General features: G+C 42.3%; 1 protein-coding gene across 4 annotated transcripts in view; it reads right to left on the bottom strand.

Annotated features, from left to right (window-relative positions):
- Positions 1 to 23,014, bottom strand: part of STK32B (serine/threonine kinase 32B) — a 251,940-nt gene that overhangs the window by 24,616 nt on the left and 204,310 nt on the right. For all 4 annotated transcript variants that reach the window (XM_048848884.2, XM_048848883.2, XM_048848886.2 and 1 more), the window contains 3 exons: positions 18,633 to 18,736; positions 14,344 to 14,460; positions 12,132 to 12,257 (listed from right to left, as the gene is read on the bottom strand). In XM_048848884.2, coding sequence (XP_048704841.2) covers positions 12,132 to 12,257; positions 14,344 to 14,460; positions 18,633 to 18,736 — 347 coding nt within the window. The remainder of the gene's footprint in view (positions 1 to 12,131; positions 12,258 to 14,343; positions 14,461 to 18,632; positions 18,737 to 23,014) is intronic.

Raw genomic sequence — 23,014 nt, 5'->3', positions numbered from 1 at the left:
TATAGAGAATGTGGTGCCAACACAGACTTAAATTCAGTATCGGGGCCTGCTCCTGTTGCTATCAATGATGGGCCTTGTCTATGCTAGGAAGCTGTAACTATACTGGCAAACCCTCCTTGTGGAGACACAGCTTATACTGGCAAAAGAGTGCTTTTGTGGATATAGGTTAAACCAGTTTCCTGAACAAAATAAGTTTATCCTGTCAAAAGGACAGTTTTGCTGACATAATTACACCTCTGCTAGGGATTTTGCTGGCACAGCTATGCTGGGAAAACATAGGGTAGACCAGGCTCCTGGTTTGACATTAGCTTCAATTGGAGTGGAATCCGCTTATTTATGGCCCTTTCTCATAAATCAAGAGCACTAAATGGACCGACTTTTAGCAAGAGGGAATCTATTTCCATCCAGTGAAAGTGGCTCTGCTTGAACAAGGTAGTTAAGCATGCGAGCAGCCCTACGGAAGGCAAATTGTTTAGAAACATACATACGCTGAACTACCTTGCTGAAACAGGGCCAGCGTGAGCCGAGAGCCATTCTATTGCTGCAGCACAACACAAGCAGCAGAGTAGCCAGTGAATAAATCAGTAGGAAAGCTTAAGAGTAAAATTATAAATGGGTAGATTGTATTTTCAGCGTGTACCCAGGTGTAAAACTGGAGTGACTCCAGTGAAGTTACTACAGATTCACACGACTGTAACTGAGAGTAGGATGTTTCAGAGTAGCAGCCCTGTAGGACTTTAGCATGAAAGTTAATGCAGACTTTTCCTTCTGTGGGAAATTGAGATTTTGAAATTATTTTCCATTCTGAATTAGAATGAAAAGTCATAATATCAAAATTTTCACAAAATTAAAAATTCTGAAAATTTGGTAATCAGAAATGTCAAAATGGATTTTTTGGACATTTTCAATATGAAAAATGAAATGATGTAACATGTCAAAACAAGTTGTTGGGTTTTTTTTAATTTCCATTCTCCTGATCAGAACATCAAAAATCTTGGTTGAGATTGACATTTTCCCCAGGAAAATGTCAATTTCGACAGAATGATATTTTGCTAGGAGAAAAAAATGGTCAAAGAATCTCAACTAGCTCTAGTGCTGTCATCTGGTGAAATGGACACAGTGCTGGGATTCAGGAACTAGTCAGTTCTGATCCTGGCTCTGCTACTCAGTAGCTGTTTGTCCTTGAGAAAGTCACATCATCTCTGTTTTTTTCCCCCAGATGTAAAATAGGGATAACCCTGACCATGCTCACCTCATACAGGTGTGAAAGTTAATTAATGAATGTCTGTGCAGAGCTTTGAACATAAAAGTGCTACATAAATTCTAAGTAGGAGTCATCCAGAGACTCAGATGTTGCTGTTGGAAGAAGCTTGGTTGGCATCAAGACTTTAGAGCTGCAGGCATGAACCTTCCATTGCACAGCTTTGGGAAGAAAAGGATGACGAAAAGGAAGAAAAAACCCAGCTTCTGGGCATTTTCAGTTTTGTAAACAACCGAAAATATGACAGGATGTAGAAACAAACAAACTGATCCCAAAGGCCAATAGCAAAAAAAACATTGATATAAACTTAAAAAAAATATAACTGAAAAAAGTCACTGGTTATTTAAAAAAACAACAACATATTGTTGTGGGAGCAGAATATTCTGTGTGCTAAACTGTTTCATATACTGAAGTATAGGAATGTAGAAAATACCTGAAGTGTCCTGTCCTATCTTTGACTTTTTAGTTAGCTCTGTTGACAATCATGTTGACCCTAGGATTATGCAAACCATCTCAAATCTGACAGTCCTTCCTTACCGTACAAATTGTCTAGAGGAACACAGTGATCATTTTAAGCTGACCAAACAAACATGGGTCAAAAATGGCTTTGCATGTTCCCACGCATTGTGTACCTAAGGTCTGTTTGAGCCCATGAAATTTTTAACAGTCACAGCTCTTGGCTGAACAGATCCTCACCTCCCAGTTCATGTGCTGATTTACTACCGGACAAGGTAAAATAGTCATACAGTGATTCTTTCGGAGAAGTGTGTGTGTATCTGTGTCTGTGGATTTCAGCAAGAATTCATAGACTTAATTCAAAGAGCTCATGTAAATCCAGTTAACTAATAGCAGTTCCTTTCTAGCATCTCAACGACTGACTGACACCTACTTGTGACAATGAAGTGCTCCTCTTCCTTCTCGGGCTTATTTAGACTTGCCTGTTTATATATATATATAGTTAAAGTCACTGTAATGTTTGGATGTGGAATCCTTACAATACCTTTTGAGGTATGAAAAGCCTGATTTTCCACAGTGCTCAGCACCCAGCAGATCCCATTGTGAACAATGACAAAATGACACATTTTCAACCATTTTTTTTGCCTTTTTTGTCCAGCTTAGTTTCTAGCACCACTGAATAAGCTAATTAATTTTCTACACATTTCACTTGCATATTTTAAAATGAGTTCTGCACCCCGAATCTGAGTTTGTGGTGCACATGCAAGATCTAAAGTAATTTGATTATATCAAGCAGAGAATAAACAAACAAGGTGTCAGCTAGTGTCTTTCACACACAATGCCTTTTCCTCTGCTGACACTATCCTGAGGTCTGAATCGCAGGAGAGAAAGTTCACAGGAGGTCCAGATTATGCATAAAGCAAACCCTATCTGGGGTTTAGGTTTATTTATAGGTTCCCTTTTCTCTCTGTAAGTGTCAGGGCCATAAAGTGGGCTGTAGGATCTAGTGGCCAGAGCCAGGAGAAGAGTCAAGGCTGTGGCCACCCAAAGGGTCAACACCAGCATCAACAATGATGGTAAGGGTGAGGAGACAGGAACAAGGCAAGTTAGCAGGAACCAGGCAAGGACTTGCTCTCAGAGGTCTAGGTAGCCACAAGCCTAGCAACTAGGTGCTCAGACAAGGGATCAGGAAGAGGAAGCTTTATACTCAGTGGTGTCCAATCAGCAGTCTGTTAATCATCTGATCCCATACATAAAGTACATACATAAAGTACATAAAAGGTTGTTATAAACTAAAGAAAAAGGTAATAAATAGTTCTCCTTATTATCTGAGGACAGGACAAGAAGTAATGGGCTTAAATTGCAGCAATGGAGATTCAGAGTAGACATTAGGGAAAACTTCCTGTCAGGGTAGTTAAGCACTGGAACAAATTATCTAGGAAGGTTGTGGAATCTCATCACTGGAAGTTTTTAAGAACAGGTTAGACAAACACCTGTCAAGGATGGTCTAGATAATATTTAGCCCTGCCTCTGTGCAGGGGATTGAACTAGATGACCTGTTGAGGTCCTTTCCAGACCTAAACTCCTATGATTCTGTGGTGGAGGACCCCTCCTCCCCCCACGTCAACAGACACTAAAAGACCTCTATGACCTAGCCCATTACAGATTCATTGATATAGCTGTTTGTGTCCCCAGATGCAAGGGTTAATTTTCTAGGTCAGTTTACTATCCTCCTTCCTATAATGTTTTCTGTTGTTTAATTATTAGAACGAGTATGGCATATCCACATCTTAAGATACCCTCAAAATATATTTAGCTCAAATATAAGTTCTGCTGGAGTCTGTAGCAATCACTATGTTGCTGTTTTTTATGGATGCCTCTAGATTAGAGCACTTTATAAATAAAATGCATTCTTATTTTTTTCAAACACCACTTTCTTTTTCAGGTTATATAGTTTAGAGACTTGTTCCAGCATTTGAGAAATTTTCTTTCTGTAATTTTGAAGCCTATTGAAAATAAAAATTACATTTAAAATTACCTTCTTGACTGATTCCTCCAACATTTAATACTAAACAAGGAAAATGTCTAAGAGAAATACAGGACTTGACACTGCCAGCAGATGACTAGAAAGTGACATGATGACATGATGGTGAAACAACAACAGTATAGCCCCTTCTGACATAATGCTTTCAAAACAGGAAAACCATATATATATAGGGTGAAATTTCATGTCCCTCTCCCCCCCATCATGGGCCTTGCAGGAACAAAATCCATTTGTATATGGAAAGTGGCAAGAGTATTGTGCACATGCACATGGGAGTGCTGAGTAAAAGCACCCAGAGTAAAGTAACACTCTACCCTAATAATAAATAGTTCCCCCCACCACCACATCAAAACACCCACAGTCCTCAAACCATCACCAAAAGCCTGGAAAACAAGACGAGATTTGTTGTGTGCCCCAAAAGTTAACTAATCTGGATTCTGCCAGAGTCAGTGGGAGGATAGGGTAAGGGGAGCAAATTCCAGGGAAAACACCTTTCCATCAGTCCAGTCCTCTGATCTTCAGTCAGACAAGATGAAGACATAAAGTAGGGTGGTGTTATCACAAAGGCACTGTGACACCTACCTCTTCACTAGTCTTCCTAATGACCTCATACACATGTTCAGCAGAGTGGAGTGAACCCTGCTATATAAGCAACTAGCCTGAAGCCTCTGGCAAAGCTTTTAATTGAATCTTTAACTAGGTCTGAGAGTATCTGAGTGCAGTTTTACTTCTCTCTTCCTTTAATTGGAGAAGTGTATTTCATTATATTCCCTTGTAACTAATCGGAAGGGTGTTCTTTTAACCCCTGACCATAGACTTGGAGTTTCTATTCTGAATTAGTTTTCGCTGTTATCTGAATTAGTTACATCTGGTATAATGGTTTTTCCCCCCCTTAATGTGCCTTTGTAAATTGAAGAATCTTTTTCTAAGAGTAGCTCCAAATGCCAATGAGAGCTGGTGTTTTAGCTAGGGAAATTGTTTTACTTGTAGTAGTGGAGGATTATGGTTTTTTCCCCTTTAAAAATGTTTTGACCTTTGATGGCCAGGAATTTTTTTTATCCTTCTATGGGAAGACCATATTCAGACAATGTTAGCATTGGAATGATTTTGCATCTTGATGTCTATGATATTGCTTTCTTTTCGGCTCTGATCAGAAAAAAACCCAGGTACATTATATGTATGCAATGCCTGCTAGACATAGACAAACCAAACCAAAATACAATAGGGTGATGTGTTTTTAATGGCAGACACATCAGTGTTTCCACATGGGATGGAAATTGTGAACAGGAGTCCCTCTTGTTTCACAGCCACCATCACCTTCTCTGAAATCAACTACAATTATGGAGGCGGTTCAGTTGTCTGAGAAACAGTACCAAACAATTAGCTTCTACATCTGCCTCTCAAATTACTTTTAAATAACTTTTTGTTGCAGCAGAAGGTTTGGAAACTTGTCTCAACTCTCTTGAAAACAAGACAGATAAGGTGCCCTCAAAAAGATCTTAATTAGGGAGGAACCTCCCCCCCACCAAAAAACTGCCAAATATATATTAAAGTTAAAGAGAAGTAAAAAACTGTGGAAAATAAAAAAGAACTAGGGGTGAAATTTTCAAACTTAGGTGCATGAAATTTTTAGGCATCTGTGGTAATGCATGTTCTTAAGGTCAGATAGCATGCATCTGACCCCTTCAAATTTATTATAAGTTTTTCTACTGGTTCAAATTCCACCCTCATGTAAGCCAAAGGACTTGTGTTGCTCACACTAGGGCTGAATTTGGCTCAGTGACTTAAATGTAAGCGCTGGTTTAAGAGAACATTATGTGCAGCACTGAAAATATAAGGAATGGAGGTAATCTTTAGGTTTTGAGTAGTTGAGCTGAACTTCTTGTCAAAAGAATCCACTCCTGGTGTGAAGGACTGGTGCAAGGCAAACCCTGCACAGAGACTGCATGAGGTTGGGGGGGACCAGCTGAATGGCTGGAAGGGGTGCCTGTACTCTCCTTGTGTCTCACACACATGGCTTCTGTGCTGGCCCTGAAGAGTCTGCTTTGGGATTGAGCCAGGGAGGATCTAGGCGTTGGTCAGGGGAGGGTCCATGGATCTGGTACCTTGCACAACTGGGAGTTGTGTGGAGTGTGGCCGTGGCCATTATCCCAGGCCCTAGGCTGGAGCAGAAGCTGTGGGTAGGAGTCCTGAATCCTGGCCCTGGTTTGGTGAGGATGGAGCTCACCTTCCAACGCTCTTCTGCTGTACCCATATGGAGGCAAAATGTTCTGGCTCTGTGGGTGTGTTGCTAAGAGTGAATTTCATCCATCATTTCCTAAAACAGGTTAGATGGGCTGTTTTTCTCCCACCCCCTTCTCAATTTGCTTGAAAGTGCTCTTTCAGCTACAACTGTTATGCTCTTTTAAGCTCGTTGCTAGAAGTTGTGCAATGTCCATGCACTGTACACTTTTGCTGAAAGGATAAGAACATAAGAATGGCCATACTGGGTCAGACCAAAGGTCCATCTAGCCCAGTATGCTGTCTACCGACAGTGGCCAATGCCAGGTGCCCCAGAGGGAGTGAACCTAACAGGTAATGATCAAGTGATCTGTCTCCTGCCATCCATCTCCACCCTCTGACAAACAGAGGCTAGGACACCATTCCTTACCCATCCTGGCTAATAGCCATTAATGGGCTTAACCTCCATGAATTTATCCAGTTCTCTTTTAAACCCTGTTATAGTCCTAGCCTTCACAATCTCCTCAGGCAAGGAGTTCCACAGGTTGACTGCGCGCTGTGTGAAGAAGAACTTCCTTTTATTTGTCTTAAACCTGCTGCCCATTAATTTCATTTGGTGGCCCCTAGTTCTTATATTATGGGAACAAGTAAATAACTTTTCCTTATTCACTTTTTCCACATCACTCATGATTTTATATACCTCTATCATATCCCCCCTTAGTCTCCTCTTTTCCAAGCTGAAAAGTCCTAGCCTCTTTAATCTCTCCTCATATGGGACCCATTCCAAACCCCTAATCATTTTAGTTGCCCTTTTCTGAACCTTTTCTAATGCCAGTATATCTTTTTTGAGATGAGGGGACCACATCTGTATGCAGTATTCAAGATGTGGGCGTACCATGGATTTATATAAGGGCAATAAGATATTCTCCGTCTTATTTTCTATCCCTTTTTTAATGATTCCTAACATCCCGTTTGCTTTTTTGACTGCTGCTGCACACTGCGTGGACGTCTACAGAGAACTATCCATGATGACTCCAAGATCTTTCTCCTGACTAGTTGCAGCTAAATTAGCCCCCATCATATTGTATGTATACTTGGGGTTATTTTTTCCAATGTGCATTATTTTACTGTAAGCAGTGTCAGGATGAGCTCCACCCTGACATCTGGTGGTGAGGTGTGGCAAGTTGTGGAAAAGAAAATCAGGGGCCGATCTCATTTGCATAGGCACACCCACCCCGCCTAGAATGAGACCATAGCTGCCCAAATGGTCACTTTGGCTGCTGTGGGATCCCCAGTGTCTCTGTTATTGGGGCAGGAAGAATAAATTGTTATTACCCTGATTATGGGAACTGTGCTTGGAACTGTACGTGGCCTTTTGTTATGATGGAGGGATTCACCATCAACTAAGTAGCACTCGCTAGGCAAGGGTCATGGGTTCCAAAAGTCTGTGAATGGAGAGAGGCTGGGGACAAGTATTAATACTTGGTGGTATGGGCCCCTTGGTGAGGGCCTTACATGCTAATTGCACTTCCTCCTCTCTCCACTGTGGAATATCAGAGCTAATTTTGATTTCATTAGAAGTCTAGTTATAGGCTGCTCACTTTGGGCTAACAGTGCACCAGCACTGGGGCTCCCCTACTACAAGCTGAATTCACCTAAGAGCTGAAATCACTGAGTGTTGTGTTAAGTAGTGGGGGAGCCTGAAGATATATTGTGGAGCAGTTTGCGGGATGGCTGGAGTGCCTTGTGGACAGGCTGGTGAAGCAGTTTGACGCGGAGCAGTTCGTGGATGGCAGGAGCTGCTTGCGGGCCGTGGAGCGGAGCGGAGCTGAGCGAAGGAGTTCGTGGGGCGGCTGGCGGAGCGGAGCGCAGCTGAGCGAAGGAGTTCGTGGGGCGGCTGGCGGAGCGGAGCGCTGCTATAGGGCGGTCAGGTTCAGATCATGTAAGGTGCCTCTTACCCCCGTCCCATCTCCGCCCAGGTTGGGAGGTAAAGCTCCGCAGATAAACTTTTGAACTCTGGGGCTGCCCTGACCAGGGACAGAGACTTTTGGGTCATTGGACTTTTGGGACTTTGGGTGATTTGGGGTTGCTGGACTCAAGAACCAAAGGGAAAGGGGCATGCCCCAATTTGCTTGGGGTGGGTTTTTTTTGCTCATGGATTGTGTTATGAATCCTGTTGGTGGTGTTTCCCCAACATAATGCCACATTGTTTCTCTCTGTTATTAAAAGGCTTTTGCTACACTCAGACTATGTGCTTGCGAGAGGGGAAGTATTGCCTCTTGGAGGCGCCCAGCGGGGGTGGTATATATTTGTCCCAGGTCACTGGGTGGGGGCTCGAGCCGGTTTGCATTGTGTTATTGGAATGGATCCCCTAGATATTGAACCCGGCCCTTGTTGCTGCCAACTCTGACGGGCAGAAGGGTTACATTACATTTATCCACATTAAATTTCATTTGCCATTTTGTTGCCCAATCACTTAGTTCTGTGAGATCTTTTTGAAGTTCTTCACAGTTTGCTTTGGTCTTAACTATCTTGAGCAGTTTAGCATCATCTGCAAACTTTGCCACCTCACTGTTTACTCCTTTCTCCAGATCATTTATGAATAAGTTGAATAGGATTGGTCCTGGGACTGACCATTGGGGAACACCACTAGTTACCCCTCTCAATTCTGAAAATTTATCATTTATTCCTACTCTTTGATCCCTGTCCTTTAACCAGTTCTCAATCCATGAAAGGATCTTCCCTCTTATCCCATGACAACTTAATTTACGTAGGAGCCTTTGGTGAGGGACTTTGTCAAAGGCTTTCTGGAAATCTAAGTACACTGTGTTCACGGGATCCCCCTTGTCCACATGCTTGTTGACCCCTTCAAAGAACTCTAATAGATTAGTAAGACATGATCTCCCTTTACAGAAATCATGCTGACTTTTGCGCAACAATTTATGTTCTTCTATGTGTCTGACAATTTTATTCTTTACTATTGTTTCAACTAATTTGCCTGGTACTGACGTTAGACTTACCAGTCTGTAATTGCCAGGATCACCTCTAGAGCCCTTTTTAAATATTGGAATTACATTAGCTATCTTCCAGTCATTGGGTACAGAAGCTGATTTAAAGGACAGGTTACAAACCATAGTTAATAGTTTCGCAATTTCACATTTGAGTTCTTTCAGAACTCTTGGGTGAATGCCATCTGGTCCCAGTGGCTTGTTCCTGTTAAGTTTCTCAATTAATTCCAAAACCTCCTCTAAGGACACTTCAATCTGTGACAATTCCTCAGATTTGTCACCTACAAAAGACGGCTCAGGTTTGGGAATCTCCCTAACATCCTCAGTCGTGAAGACTGAAGCAAAGAATTCATTTAGTTTCTCTGCGATGACTTTATAGTCTTTAAGTGCTCCTTTTGTATCTCGAGCATCTAGGGGCCCCACTGGTTGTTTAGCAGGCTTCCTGCTTCTGATGTACTTAAAAAACATTTTGTTATTACCTTTTGAATTTTTGGCAAGCTGTTCTTCAAACTCCTTTTTGGCTTTCTTATTACATTTTTACATTTAATTTGGCAGTGTTTATGCTCCTTTCTATTTACCTCACTAGGATTTGACTTCCACATTTTAAAAGATCTCTTTTTATCTCTCACTGCTTCTCTTACATGGTTGTTAAATCATGGTGGCTCTTTTTTTGTTCTTTTACTGTGTTTTTTAATTTGGGGTATACATTTAAGTTGAGTCTCTATTATGGTGTCTTTGAAAAGTGTCCATGCATCTTGCAGGGATTTCACTCTCGTCACTGTACCTTTTAATTTCTGTTTAACTAACCTCCTCATTTTTGCATAGTTCCCCTTTCTGAAATTAAATGTCACAGTGTTGGGCTGTTGAGGTGTTCTTCCCACCACAGGAATGTTAAATGTTATTATATTTTGGTCACTATTTCCAAGCGGTCCTGTTATAGTTACCTCTTGGACCAGATCCTGCACTCCACTCAGGACTAAATTGAGAGTTGCCTCTCACCTTGTGGGTTCCTGAACCAGCTTCTCCAAGAAGCAGTCATTTACAGTATCGAGAAATTTTGTCTCTGCATTTCGTCCTGAGGTGACATGTACCCAGTCAATATGGGATAATTGAAATCCCGCACTATTATTGAGTTCTTTATTTTGATAGCCTCTCTAATCTCCCTTAGCATTTCATTGTCACTATCACTGTCCTGGTCAGGTGGTTGATAATAGATCCCTACTGTTATATTCTTATTAGAGCATGGAATTACTATCCATAGAGATTCTATGGAACACGTGGATTCATTTAAGATTTTTATTTCAATCTCTATCAATAGACTCTCCTCTAAGAGAAGTCTCTGTCCGCCTCTGCAGCCATCGGCTTTCCCCCATCTCTTAGTTTAAAAACTGCTCTGCAACCTTTTTAATGTTAAGTGCCAGCAGTCTGGATCCACTCTGGTTTTGGTGGAGCCCATCCTTCCTGTATAGGCTCCCCCATCCCAAAAGTTTCCCTAGTTCCCAATAAATATAAACCCCTCCTCTCTATACCATCATCTCATCCACGCATTGAGACTCTCAAGCTCTGTCTGCCTACCTGGCCCTGCATGTAGAACTGGAAACATTTCTGAGAATGCCACCATAGAGGCCCTGGATTTCAGTCTCCTTCCTAGCAGTCTAAATTTGGCCTCCAGGACGTCTCTCCTACCCTTCCCTATGTCATTGGTACCTACATGTACCATGACCACCGGCTTCTCCCCAGCACTACACATAAGTGTATCTAGATGCCTCAAGAGATCCGCAACCTTCGCACCAGGCAGGCAAGTCACCATACGGTGCTCCTAGTCATCACAAGCCCAGCTATCTATGTTTCTAATGATCGAATCTCCCATTACTAACACCTGCCTTTTCCTAATGACTGGAGTTCCCTCCCCCAGAGAGGTAACCTCAGTGCAAGAGGATACCCCAACATTATCTGGAAGGAGGGTCCCAACTATGGGAAGGTTTCCCTCTGTTCCCATTGACTGCTCTCCTTCTCCGGGCCTTTCATCCTCCTTAACAGCACAGGGGCTGTCTGACCGGAGGTGGGACAAACCTACAGTGTCCCAGAAAGCCTCATCAACATACCTTTCTGCCTCCCTTAGCTCCTCCAGTTCCGCCACCCTGGCCTCCAAAGCCCGTACACAGTCTGAGGGCCAGGAGCTCCTTGCACTGAATGCACACATCTGCCATCTGCCCACAGGACAGGTAATCATACATGCTACACTGAGTGCAATAAACAGGATAGCCCCCACTCTGCTGCTGGACTTCTGCTTGCATGCTCTCCTACAGCTACCCAGGTTAATGATAGGGTTTTTGTTTAAATCAAGGAGTTTTGATTATAGTTTAGTTTAACAGTTTTAAAGAATGGCAAGTGTACCTCGCCCCCTTTCCACTCCCCTTCCCAACTCCCTCTCGAAACTCCCTGTTAGCAGTCCCTGGTTGCTTGCTCACTGCTTTATAAAACCCTGGCCTTCTTGATAGCCCTGCCCCCTGACTATGGCTTAGCCAATGAACAGAGGCTTCTAGATTTCAAACCTTGTTTAGAAGCTCACAGCTTCCAACTGCCGGCCACAGCACACGGTCCTTCAAACAAACAGATAGACAGACAGACAAACACAAGCTCAGCACACAGCAAGTAACCCCCAAACACAAACACACACTACAGACAGCCACTTACCTCAAGGGTTCCATATTTGCTCCTCCTTCACCTGGAGAACTCCCTCTCGAAACTCCCTGTTAGCGGCCCCTGTTTGCAAAACTCCCTAATCGCTTGCTCACTGCTTTATAAAGCCCTGGCCTTCTTGATAGCCCTTCCATTCCTGACCCTACATATGGTGAACAGTTTGAGCAAGAACCAGCCAAGCACCTGAGAGGGAGAATGCTCAGTGCCACCTCACAGCACAGGCCCACGCCAACCATTGTCCAATAACCTAATGGAAATTTTGCTCTCTGTTACGGCAGAGTGAACAAGAGCAGAATGCAATTTAGAATGTGCATCAGGAGGAAAACACTGAAACTTCCTTGGAGAAATAAATGCAAATGTCTATTAGTAAACAGTTAAAATGACAGCAATAATTGGATAGGGGATTTGCAAATTTAGTTTAACTAGACTATTGACTCACATTAGGAACAAAGCCTGGTGTCACAGCTTTCTCCAAGACAGCATCCCAGTTGATATCAGCTAAGTACGGAGAGCTCTGAATGTCTGCAAGACTTGAAAGGCGGCACTCAGGGTCCTTAGTGAGGAGCTGTGATCAAAAAAATGCATTTTCTAAGACACTGTATGCCATAAAGATTTCAAGAAGAGTAAATGCATCTTACTAATGTGGATAATAGCATTTTTAATTAGGGAAAGCTTGGAGAACCATCTCATACTTCTTAGAAGTTCCAGTATTTAAAAAAAATTAACTTATGTGATGATCTGAATACATTTCCCAGACCTGCAGAGGAGCTCTGTGTACCTCGAAAGCTTGTCTCTCTCACCAAAAGAAATTGTTCCAATGTCAGATATTATCTCACCCAGCTTGTCTCTCTAATATCCTCAGACCAACATGGCTACAACAACACTGCATATAATATTAAGGTAATGTAATTACCATCTGAGGGCTATAGAACATGAAGTGAGTTATTAGCACTAGTCCATTTACTAGTGGACAAGAGTCCAAGTGATGAAAAATACCTTTCCATCATAATTTGGCACTACTTGCCATCTTACATGTATTCTTTCAGTTCATTATAATATGTTTTTGCAGTGAGCTCCCTGACAACAGTGAAAACTGACCATCTCAATGTTCCATATAACAAAAACCAGACTGCTCAAATATAAATCTGTAATTTATCTCCCAGTGTTCCAGTGGTACATTTAAAAACACTTCCTGCTTCGGGTTGCCGGGTGTCCAGTTTTCAAACAGAATACCTGGTCAAAAAGGGACCCTGATGGCTTCGGTCACCACCGCTGACTGGTCCATTAAAAGTCCAGTTGGCGAGGCTGGTAGGCTCCCTACCTGGCTCCACGCGGCTCCCCAGAAGCAGTGACATGTCCCTCAGTTCCTAGGCAGAGGAACAGTCAGGGAGGCTCCATGTACTGCCCCGCCTCAAGTGCCGGCTACACAGTTCCCAGGGGCCGGTAACCACAGCCAAAGGAAGCTGCAAAGACAGCACGCAGAGCCACGTGGCCATGCCTGTGCCTAGGAGCTGAGGAACATGTCACCGCTTCTGGGGAGCTGACCGAGGTACGCATCATCAGGAGCCCGCACCCCCGCCTGCCTCCCAACCCCCTGGCCCAGCTCGGAATCCTCTCCCACACTACAAACCTCTTGGCCCCTGCCCGGAGCCCACACCTCCAGCCACAGCCCATACCCCCTCCCACACCCTAGCCCCCTGCCTCAGTCCAGAGCCCCCTCCCACACTCCGAACACCTCGGCCCTGCCCCCCATCCTGGAGCACCTTCCTGTACCCCAAACCCCTCTGACCCAGGCCCACCCCAGAGCCCGCACCCCCAGCTGGAGCCCTCACCCCATCCTGTACCCCAACCCTCTGCCTCAGCCCAGTGAAATTGAGCAAGTGAGCGAGGGTTGGGGAGAGAGAGCGACAGAGGGAGTGGGGATGGAGTAAGCAGGGGCGGGGCCTCAGGGAAGGGGCGGGGCAGGACAAGGGTGTTCAGTTTTGTTTGAAAGTTGGCAACCCTATTCTTGCTCAAAGATATACCTTGCAGTGTAACTGGAAGAGGAAGAAATATGGGCTCAGGTGGACTGACAGAGGAAAGCTAGTTCCAGTGTCATGGGGCTTCATGCAGAATGTCCAGCCTGTGGCTTCCAGTTACATAGTGAGGAGGCTCCATCCTGAGAACCTTTGCTGCTGCAATTATGAGAGCATGGCACAAGGAGAGAGGCAGTTCCTAGGTTTCTAGGTAACTTTGCTGGCAATCTCAGCAGAGATGCAAAGAACTGAATGGGAATGCAGAATGTGGTGCCCCCAAACTATGGCTGAGGCAAGAACAGGGCAACACAGGAGGTGCTACCGCTGGACCTGTGGAAAACAGACGTCCTTGGTCTGTAGGTCTGTTTCAGGAACACTAAAATTCCTTATAAAAATGTAATTTAAAAGATAAATTGAACTGTTCTTTCAGACCGGTATGAGAACAATAATAAACCAACTTCATAAGAGACAATGCCACATCTCTGCTGTTCAGAGAAGGCCAAAGAAAGGCACCTTTCCCTCTATCCATGAGATTTAAACAACCTGATACTTGTATGAGCTGTATCTTACCTGAAGGATATCCACTGGATTATTTGCGGGAGGAGGCAAGTGCAACTAGCTCTTGTACTGTCTTACCTTTTTCAGCAATGCTATCATACCCTTGCACCATGTGGATGAGTAATGAACTCTTTCTATCTTGAACATGTTGAGGATCTCATCAATTGGAGTGGCTGAATGAATTTCGTATGGCCTCTGTGGTAAAGTTAAAATAATATCAATGTAAAATCAATAAGGAAGGTTATAAACAGAGCATACAAAATCTTTGTTTTCCTGAACTCTGTATTGCTTACACTGGAAAACAGTGTTTCTCTAAACATACAAGACTTATAATATCTTAAAGGCTAACCCTTCTCATATGGATTGCGTTTGCATTTCTTTGGTACTAATCAACTGAAATACACAGTGGTTTTATATCTTTTTTAGATTTTATTTTGTAATATTTATGTCAGTAGGAAAGTTTTCAAGGTCAGTTGAAATTAGATTTATGAATATTTTTGTCTCTGGAGCCATCTGTCTGAGGTGTAGGTTATTTTATGAGCCACTGTTGCAATAATCAACACCCAGCCCCACAACACACCTTTGAAGATCCATGGGTCCTACACAGCCCTATCACAACATGTGATGTGCGTCATCAAGTGCACTAAATGACCCAATAGCGACTATGTGGGTGAAACCAGACAATCACTACACTCTCAAAAGAACTCACACAGGAAAAATGATAAAAGACAAAACATCACATCACCTATGGATGAACACTTTTCACAAAGTGCTCATTCTATATCTGACCTATCAGTCCTCATCCCCAAAGGGAACCTGCACAACACTTTCAAAAGATGAGCCTGGGAGCTTAAATTCATAACTTTGCTTTAAACTAAAAATCAAGGACAGAAGAAAGTCACCGCATTTATGGCTTATTACAACAATCTGTAACCCACTAACAACCTCCCCAGCAGCTTCTCTCCTCCCTTCCTTTCCTCCCTATGATTGGAGGGGTGTCAACGGGCCACTACGCAGGGTGGTCCTTGAATGGTCCCTTGAAATATGTGTTAACTACTTATGCTAAACACTCTGTTCCACCTTGTATTTAGCAGTAACTCCCTGAGTTAGGGTGTGACTACACCGGCACCTTACAGCGCTTCAACTTTTTTGCTCAGGGGGTGTGAAAAACCCGAAGAAGAGCTCTGTATAAGCTGGAAAGCTTGTCTCTTTCCCCAACAGAAGTTGGTCCAATAAAAGATATTACCTCACCCACCTTGTATCTCTAATATCCTGGGACCAACACAGCTTCAACACCACTGCATACTATTTCATCTATGACTGACTGATGCCCCATTCTCAGACAGTGAACAATACAAAGCACCAGCCTGAAGGTCTGTTCATAGTCAGGGGAGGAATTCCACTCCTGTGGTCCGGGGTGTGACACCATGGCTCATCTCTTGATATCCCTTTGCTATGGCAGCTCACACACTCTTGAACAAGAATGCTACTGCCCCTTTACCATGCATAGATGATCAGCGCTGCCTGGAAGCTCAAAATTATGAACTTACAGAGTGAAAGCATCAGTGGGAAAGAGAGTCTAATACACTAAGTAAATTCACGAGTACATCGCTGCACCTGCCTCTTTGCCCACTTAATCACAGTTCTTGGACAAGTCTCAAGAGGTTACTCTCTGGCTTGACCAGAGTTGCTGCAACCATGCACTGGTTTTCTCCCCCTGGTGTGACGGTGGGGCACCGTCACAGACAATAGCTCATGTGATGGAAATGTGCCCAGTCCGACATCTGAAGAGTGGTCTACAACACATAGCCTGCCTTGATAGAGAGGCCACACTCTGGTAATGGAACCTGGACACTGAGCTCTGATATCGGCATCTGAGAGAGAGAGACAGGAGTGGACAGACTTATACCATGGCTACCATAATGCACAGGTTTTAATTTCCCGGGGGGTTAACTTCTTGCAATGATTTACAAGTTAGCTTCTCTTTTTAGACAGGTCTTTTATAATTAACTGGCTAGCTACCTAGCTGTGTCTGCTGTGTTGTGTGAATGGATGGACTACACTAAGAGATTATGTAATACACTGGAAGGGAGCAATGGACTGAGCAGTCTAGTACAAAGTCCAAATTGCTATGGTAGCTATTGTCCTGCTTCCAATAACGTGCTGTTTTGGCTGACTGGTATTGTGCAATACAGTGCAACAAGAAAGCTGTGAGGATTATGACCCTCCCCCCAGCACAAGATTAGTTCTATCTAACAAGGGTAGAGGCAAACAAGAACAAAAAGTCAGCACAAACAAAAACAATTAATTTTTTACATAACTTATCTTGATCTCCATCAGACCATTTTGTAGGTTACCCATATTCTATCACCAGTTCCAGAGTGAGAAATGAGCTAACTGGCAAACTATTTGGTCACACAACAGCAGATTTATGCCTCTCTCCTCCTCTCCTCTTTTTCCCATTGGTGGTTTTGTGGGATTCCTGCAGCTTCCTCTGAAGCATCTGGTGCTAGCCACTGCAAGAGACAGGACTAGAAAGAACATGGCTGTGATCCAGTATAGCCATTCCTTTGCTCCTATGGAAATGAGCCGTATGTGCTCTTGCAGCTGAGCTGAGTGCTGTGGGAGCACAGAAGAGAATTGGGCTGGCTGCCTGCTGCCTGATCTTGCAGCCCTGTAAAGCCCTGCTTCCTCACAGAGGGCCACTACAGAGGCAGGTGGGGGTTTTGAAGCTTGTGCTTTTAATGGGTAGTAACATATGTAGGGTTGAATACATTTACTCACCCCTACTCCTCCTTCTTTTGCGCTTTGTGCTCCTCTGCTTGGCCTTGTCTAGACTAGTAAAAACGGTGTTTACAATTTAGAAAAACAAGTGCTTTTCCCCTACTCTAGACAAGGCCATGGACTAATCTGTCCCCACAATGACAGCCTGCTCCATAAGCAACAAACCCTGCTCAATAGGGCAGAAATGCCTGGCTGGGTCATCAGATGGATGGTGGTGTTTTTATTTTAACATGGTTTTGAAATTCAACCTCCGTTCCAGCCTTGTTTTGTCTCTAGTCAGAGAAAATCATTCTGGGAAAATTGTGCTGAGCTTGGCAAATAGATACCTACATAATCTACATAATTATTAAAGTAATTGGCAACTCTTGGTGATCAGGGCTGGGACTCCAGGTCTATATCCTCTGTTGTGCACTCCATCACAATGTTCTCTTCCTGAGAACCCCCTCTGCCAACAGACAGCTGTTAAAGCAGTACGGTGTTATTTCATTGGTTTTTATCCTAAGCAGAGCTGGTAGCAGTGCTTTTCATTAAGACTGCCTGACACTTCCCATTACGATACCCTGTGCATGACTTTGCCGACATGTAACCATTTGAGCTAAAAATTTACATGCCATCCTTTCTCTGCCTTCTCTAATTAGAATTTGAATTCTTTAGGTCAGGGACTGTTTTATACTACATGTTTATACCATGCCCGGCATGATGGGGAGCTGATCTCTACTGGGGCCTCTTGGTGTTTCTGTAATAAAAATAGTAACTATGACTTCTCTAAAGAACATCTACTATGTATGGTGACCACCATGCAGCAAGGAGTTATAAAATATTCTTCCCCCCTCCCCGCCTCCAAAAAAGAAATGAAATATAAAATGAAAATGCTTAAGCTACAAGTAACTGCACGGATATCTTATTTAAAGTTCTATCTTCCACGGGGAATGGTAAATAAATATTTAACACTATCAGGTTTTATTCCCTTGGAAGCAAAGTGGAATGGAATTTTTCATTATCTTCTGTGAAACTCAACCATGCTTAGGAAGATTTTTCATCAAGCTCATTCACATAATTGATTAGATAAGTAATGAGTGGTCTGGCAGATAAGCCTCTCCTGTGGTTGGTCCAAACATCTTGGCATATTATATTAACTCTTCTAAGATATTGCTCAAGAGAGCAAAAATATAATGGAACCCCATAATGCCTAACTTATATATTGAAAAGCTGTAATTGCTTCCAATTTGGTACACTCATGTATCTGGGACTCAATCCTGCTGCCCTTACTTATGTGAGCAGTCCCGTGAGCAAAGCCTGCAGAAGTAGCCCTTAAAAATATTTCATTTGAACACATCATGCAATTTACGTCCTTTTTTGGTGAACTGCCATGAAATAATTACTAGAGCTGGGTGAAAGCTTCATAACAAAATGTAAAACTGGGAAGTTACCCCCAGTTGGAGAGTGCACTAGAAACCCAAATCTCATGTCATGTTCACCCAAAGTTTGTCATGAAAGTTAAGCAAAATGAGTCAGACACTCTGCAAACATTTCAACTATTGTCAGGCAATACTTTAAATAAAACCAAAACCAAACACTCTTACCCAACCCTGCAGCAATTCATATGCTGTAATTCCTAGTGACCACCAGTCTACTGGGTATGAATATCCTGGGCCTCCATCCATAAAAGCCTGGAACACTTCTGGAGCTAAAACAAATAAATCAAATCTAATGAAGTGCATTGTACTTTAAGGTTAAATGGTAGCTTGTTAATAACATTTGCATTTGAAAAAAAATGCATAAGTGTGCAGTTAGGTGAAAGTAATCACCCAATATGCATGCAGAGATACACAGAATTGTTTTCAGGGATGCACAAAAGAACATAAGAATGGTCATACTGAGTCAGACCAAAGGTCCATCCAGCCCATTATCCTGTCTACCAACAGTGGCCAATGCCAGGTGCCCCAGAGGGAGTGAACCTAACAGGTAATGATCAAGTGATCTGTCTCCTGCCATCCATCTCCACCCTCTGACAAACAGTGGTTAGGACACCATTCCTTACCCATCCTGGCTAATAACCACTAATGAGCTTAACCTCCATGAATTTATCCAGTTCTCTTTTAAACCCTGTTATAGTCCTAGCCTTCACAATCTCCTCAGGCAAGGAGTTCCACAGGTTGACTGCGCGCTGTGTGAAGAAGAACTTCCTTTTATTTGTCTTAAACCTGCTGCCCATTAATTTCATTTGGTGGCCCCTAGTTCTTATATTATGGGAACAAGTAAATAACTTTTCCTTATTCATTTTCTCCACACCACTCATGATTTTATATACCTCCATCATAACCCCCCTTAGTCTCCTCTTTTCCAAGCTGAAAAGTCCTAGCCTCTTTAATCTCTCCTCATATGGGACCCGTTCCAACCCCCTAATCATTTTAGTTGCCCTTTTCTGAACCTTTTCTAATGCCAGTATATCTTTTTTGAGTTGAGGGGACCATATCTGTACACAGTATTCAAAAGTGTACGCAGTATTCAAAAGTTCCCAGTTTAACTAGAAATAAGGGGTTTTGCATGCCCAACTGCACTGTTTGGTGTTCAAACATAAAAAGAGAGATGGTCAAGAGTGCACAACATTCAAGCTTTAGTCCTTCCTCAAACACTTCCTGAAAGTAGAGTTCTCTAAGTTCCTAGTCATTACCCTATACATAAGTATATTATAACAACCCCCATTGGGAAGCTATATATTGTAACATGCCTAGCTCAGAATGCAGATATCCTACTGTACTCTGAGAGTACGTAAAGCAAAATATTATCAGTTATTTTGAAAATACCTAATTGTGCATTGAAAACGTCATTAGATTTTAAAAAGAATCCAGGGAAAAGATATATTAATTGTTTATTAAATGTTTCTAGATACATAGAGGCAAGCACATTGCTGAAGTGGGGGAACTATATATGAAATATGTTTGCTATATAATGCCTGGAAAAATAAAATGAATAAATGATCTTCGTGAGCCAAGTTCAGCTCTAGTGTAAGCAGACTCAATTAAATTAAATTTAATTTTAACTTAAATTAATGGAGTAAATGCTTTCTTAACACCGGAATGAATTTGCCCTTATGAATACAGACAACTGGTAGAAACAACAATAACTTTAACCACCGTACTATGACCACCAGACTCATTTCACTTAGGTCATTCGACACCCATCACATAGAATCAACTTTTGGTCACTACTGACTTGAGATGGATTGGAATTGGTGACCAAAAGGTGAAAGGCTGTATAATTCTTTGCCAATTCCCTGAATCAGTCATTCCCTCAGTATTGAAATGGATATAAACCTCCTGCTTTAGAGTTTAAACCAATCTCTAAGAATTAAAGATTAAGATGAAAACTTCCTGGGGAACATCTGCTGCTGCACCTGCTTCTGCTGATGGCCACTGTCAGAGAACGCATATTGGAATAACTGGACCGTGACTCTGATCCAGTGTGGCAATTCATACGTTTCAACACACAGTTAAAGATCCTGAGAGGCTTTATCATCCATGTTGTTATCTTCCAGGCAAAACATTTATCAGGATTTTTCTAGGCCATCCATTTTATATTTCAAATTCTATCTGGATTGTTTGGGTTTGTGAATTAAAATAAATTAGAGTAAACCAAATTTGTAGGAGTTGAAATGTAACTAAATATTTTGGGAAACACAAAGTTCTCCAACTGATTTCAATTTCTGTGTTGAACAAACTGAAATGCAAAGAGTCACTTTGACTGTATTTCCACAGAGGGTTAATTTAGTGGTTATTTTATTTATTCGATCTAGAAAATAAAACAAGACATAATAAATCTCAAACTCATGTATCATACATCCAAAATTCTATATTAGGATGGAATTAAGTTAATTATTTTTTAAATTAAATATAAATCCAGATACTGATACAAAATCTGACCTGATTTGAGATAAATATACTCTTTATGAAGTGATAAATGCCATAGAAATAGCTTGCCCACAAAAGAAAGCCTTTGATCTTATCAAAATCAGATATATTATTAGTTAACTTTAGTAAGAAAAAAATCCTCTAAATAAGACATCTGTAGAATCTTTTGAAAACCACAGACAACTAAGGTATGAAATGAAGAGGAAGTCATGCTTTTCTAATTATTCCATAGTATAATGTCAGTAAACTCTGTGAGAACACCACATTCCTTGGGTATTTTCTAAACAATGGTAACGCCAAGCAGAACCATGATGCTAGATTGCAATTACCAGGTGAGTTCTTCCATAGCTGATACTGAGACTAATGCACTACATTACCGTCTCATCACTTACAATCGCACACTAATGTTAGTGTGGCAGTAAATGATCTATTCTCTAATCTAGTCACAACTAGTTCAGAGCGGCAGCCAGGGGTCTGACTATCTCATTTAGGGAATCTGCCTTAACTAAATAAAAGGAGTTCCTTATGGAGAAGTATGTGACTTTTGGATCATTTCATGGGACATCCTGGAGACGTAGATTAAAACTCCCTTAAGTGATGAATTCAGAAAGTCCATAAACCTATTATTTACATCTTAAGCCGTACTTACATACAGAGCAGTTCTTTATGAAATATACAACTGGAATATAACAGCTTGTTTTTCTTACACACACACAAGTCATAATTGTCCCTCATTCATATTTTAGGACAGTTTAGCAATTATTGGGTTGAAAGTCAGTGAAGAAAGCTTGCTTGCTACATAGGCATATTACTCTGTTGTAAGGTGCAGCATGACCCTCACTATTTAATTCATAGCTCCACTGTTGCAATGTGGTGAGGGGGCCCTGGTTCATTTCTGTGAGGTAGTGTTGAAAGTGTGTCATTAATGTAATGTTTAGAGTTGTGTCTGAGGGTTGTAGCACTGCCAGACCGCTACAGCTGGGTTTTTCTAATTCAGTGCCTGGGTTATTTATTTATTTTATTTTATTTGTTGTGTCTGAGAGCTGCAGTGAACAATGTCACCTCATCCCCGAATTAGGCTAATCAGCAGGATGCGCTTGGAGTTTCAGCACTGAGCCAACTGTTTGTTTGGTTTTGAGGTCTATTTAAAGGTGCTCTGTTTTCCCACCTTAAGCTGGTGACAGTGTCCTCAGATCAGAAAATGAACATTTAGGCTCCTGTTTTCTAAAGCAGATAAGCAGCTTTTCTCTGCTTTAATGGTATTTATTTTCCTTCCAGAGCAACTCTCTGTAGTCCAACAGCTTGAGTGACAGTTTTAGGATTTAAGCACTTGCTCTACCAGATGAGAAGAGGCTGAATGAGTTAAGGTGTTGCATCAATTATGGCAAGTTACGTGGTATCTTATATGGCCCTACTGAAGTCAATGGAAGTTTTGCCATTAACTTCCATGGCACCAGGATTTCACCCTTGGGCCCTGATTCAGCAAAGCACTTAAGCATATGCTTAAAGTAATGTGTTTAAGTCTCCGAATGCAGTTAAAATTAAGCATGTGCCTAAGTGCTTTTCTGAATTGGGATCTTAGGTCCATAGGATACCATCAGATCTTTTTTGCAAAGCTCTGTGATTTGGCAATAGTGGTGCACTTCAGGGCCTGACAACAGCCTTCTTGCTGAATTTTGGACCCATAAGAGGATGCCTCCCTGAAAAGGAGTGGCAGATCCTACATATGAGCTTAGAAGAGCTTTGAATTGAGGTGTATGGAATAATGAAGAGAGACTACAGTAACTCCTCGCTTAAAGTCATCCAGGTTAAAGTTGTTTTGTTGCGGATCAGTTAGGGAGGATGCTCATTTAAAGTTGCACAATGCTCCCTTATAAGGTTGTTTGGCAGCCGCCTGCTTTGTCCAGTGCTTGCAGGAAGAGCAGCCCGGTGGAGCAAGCTGGTGGGGGCTTGGAACCAGGGTGGACCGGCAGCCCCCGTATCAGCTCCCCGCCCCCCTAAGCTCCCTGTGCAGCAGCCGCCCAGCAGGCTACCAATTGCGGCAGTTCAGCTGT

This window comes from Caretta caretta, chromosome 4, assembly GCF_965140235.1.
Source record: "Caretta caretta isolate rCarCar2 chromosome 4, rCarCar1.hap1, whole genome shotgun sequence".
Taxonomy (NCBI): Eukaryota; Metazoa; Chordata; order Testudines; family Cheloniidae; genus Caretta; species Caretta caretta.
The sequence above is the reverse complement of the archived record's forward strand: the minus strand, read 5'-3'. Positions and strand labels throughout refer to the sequence as shown.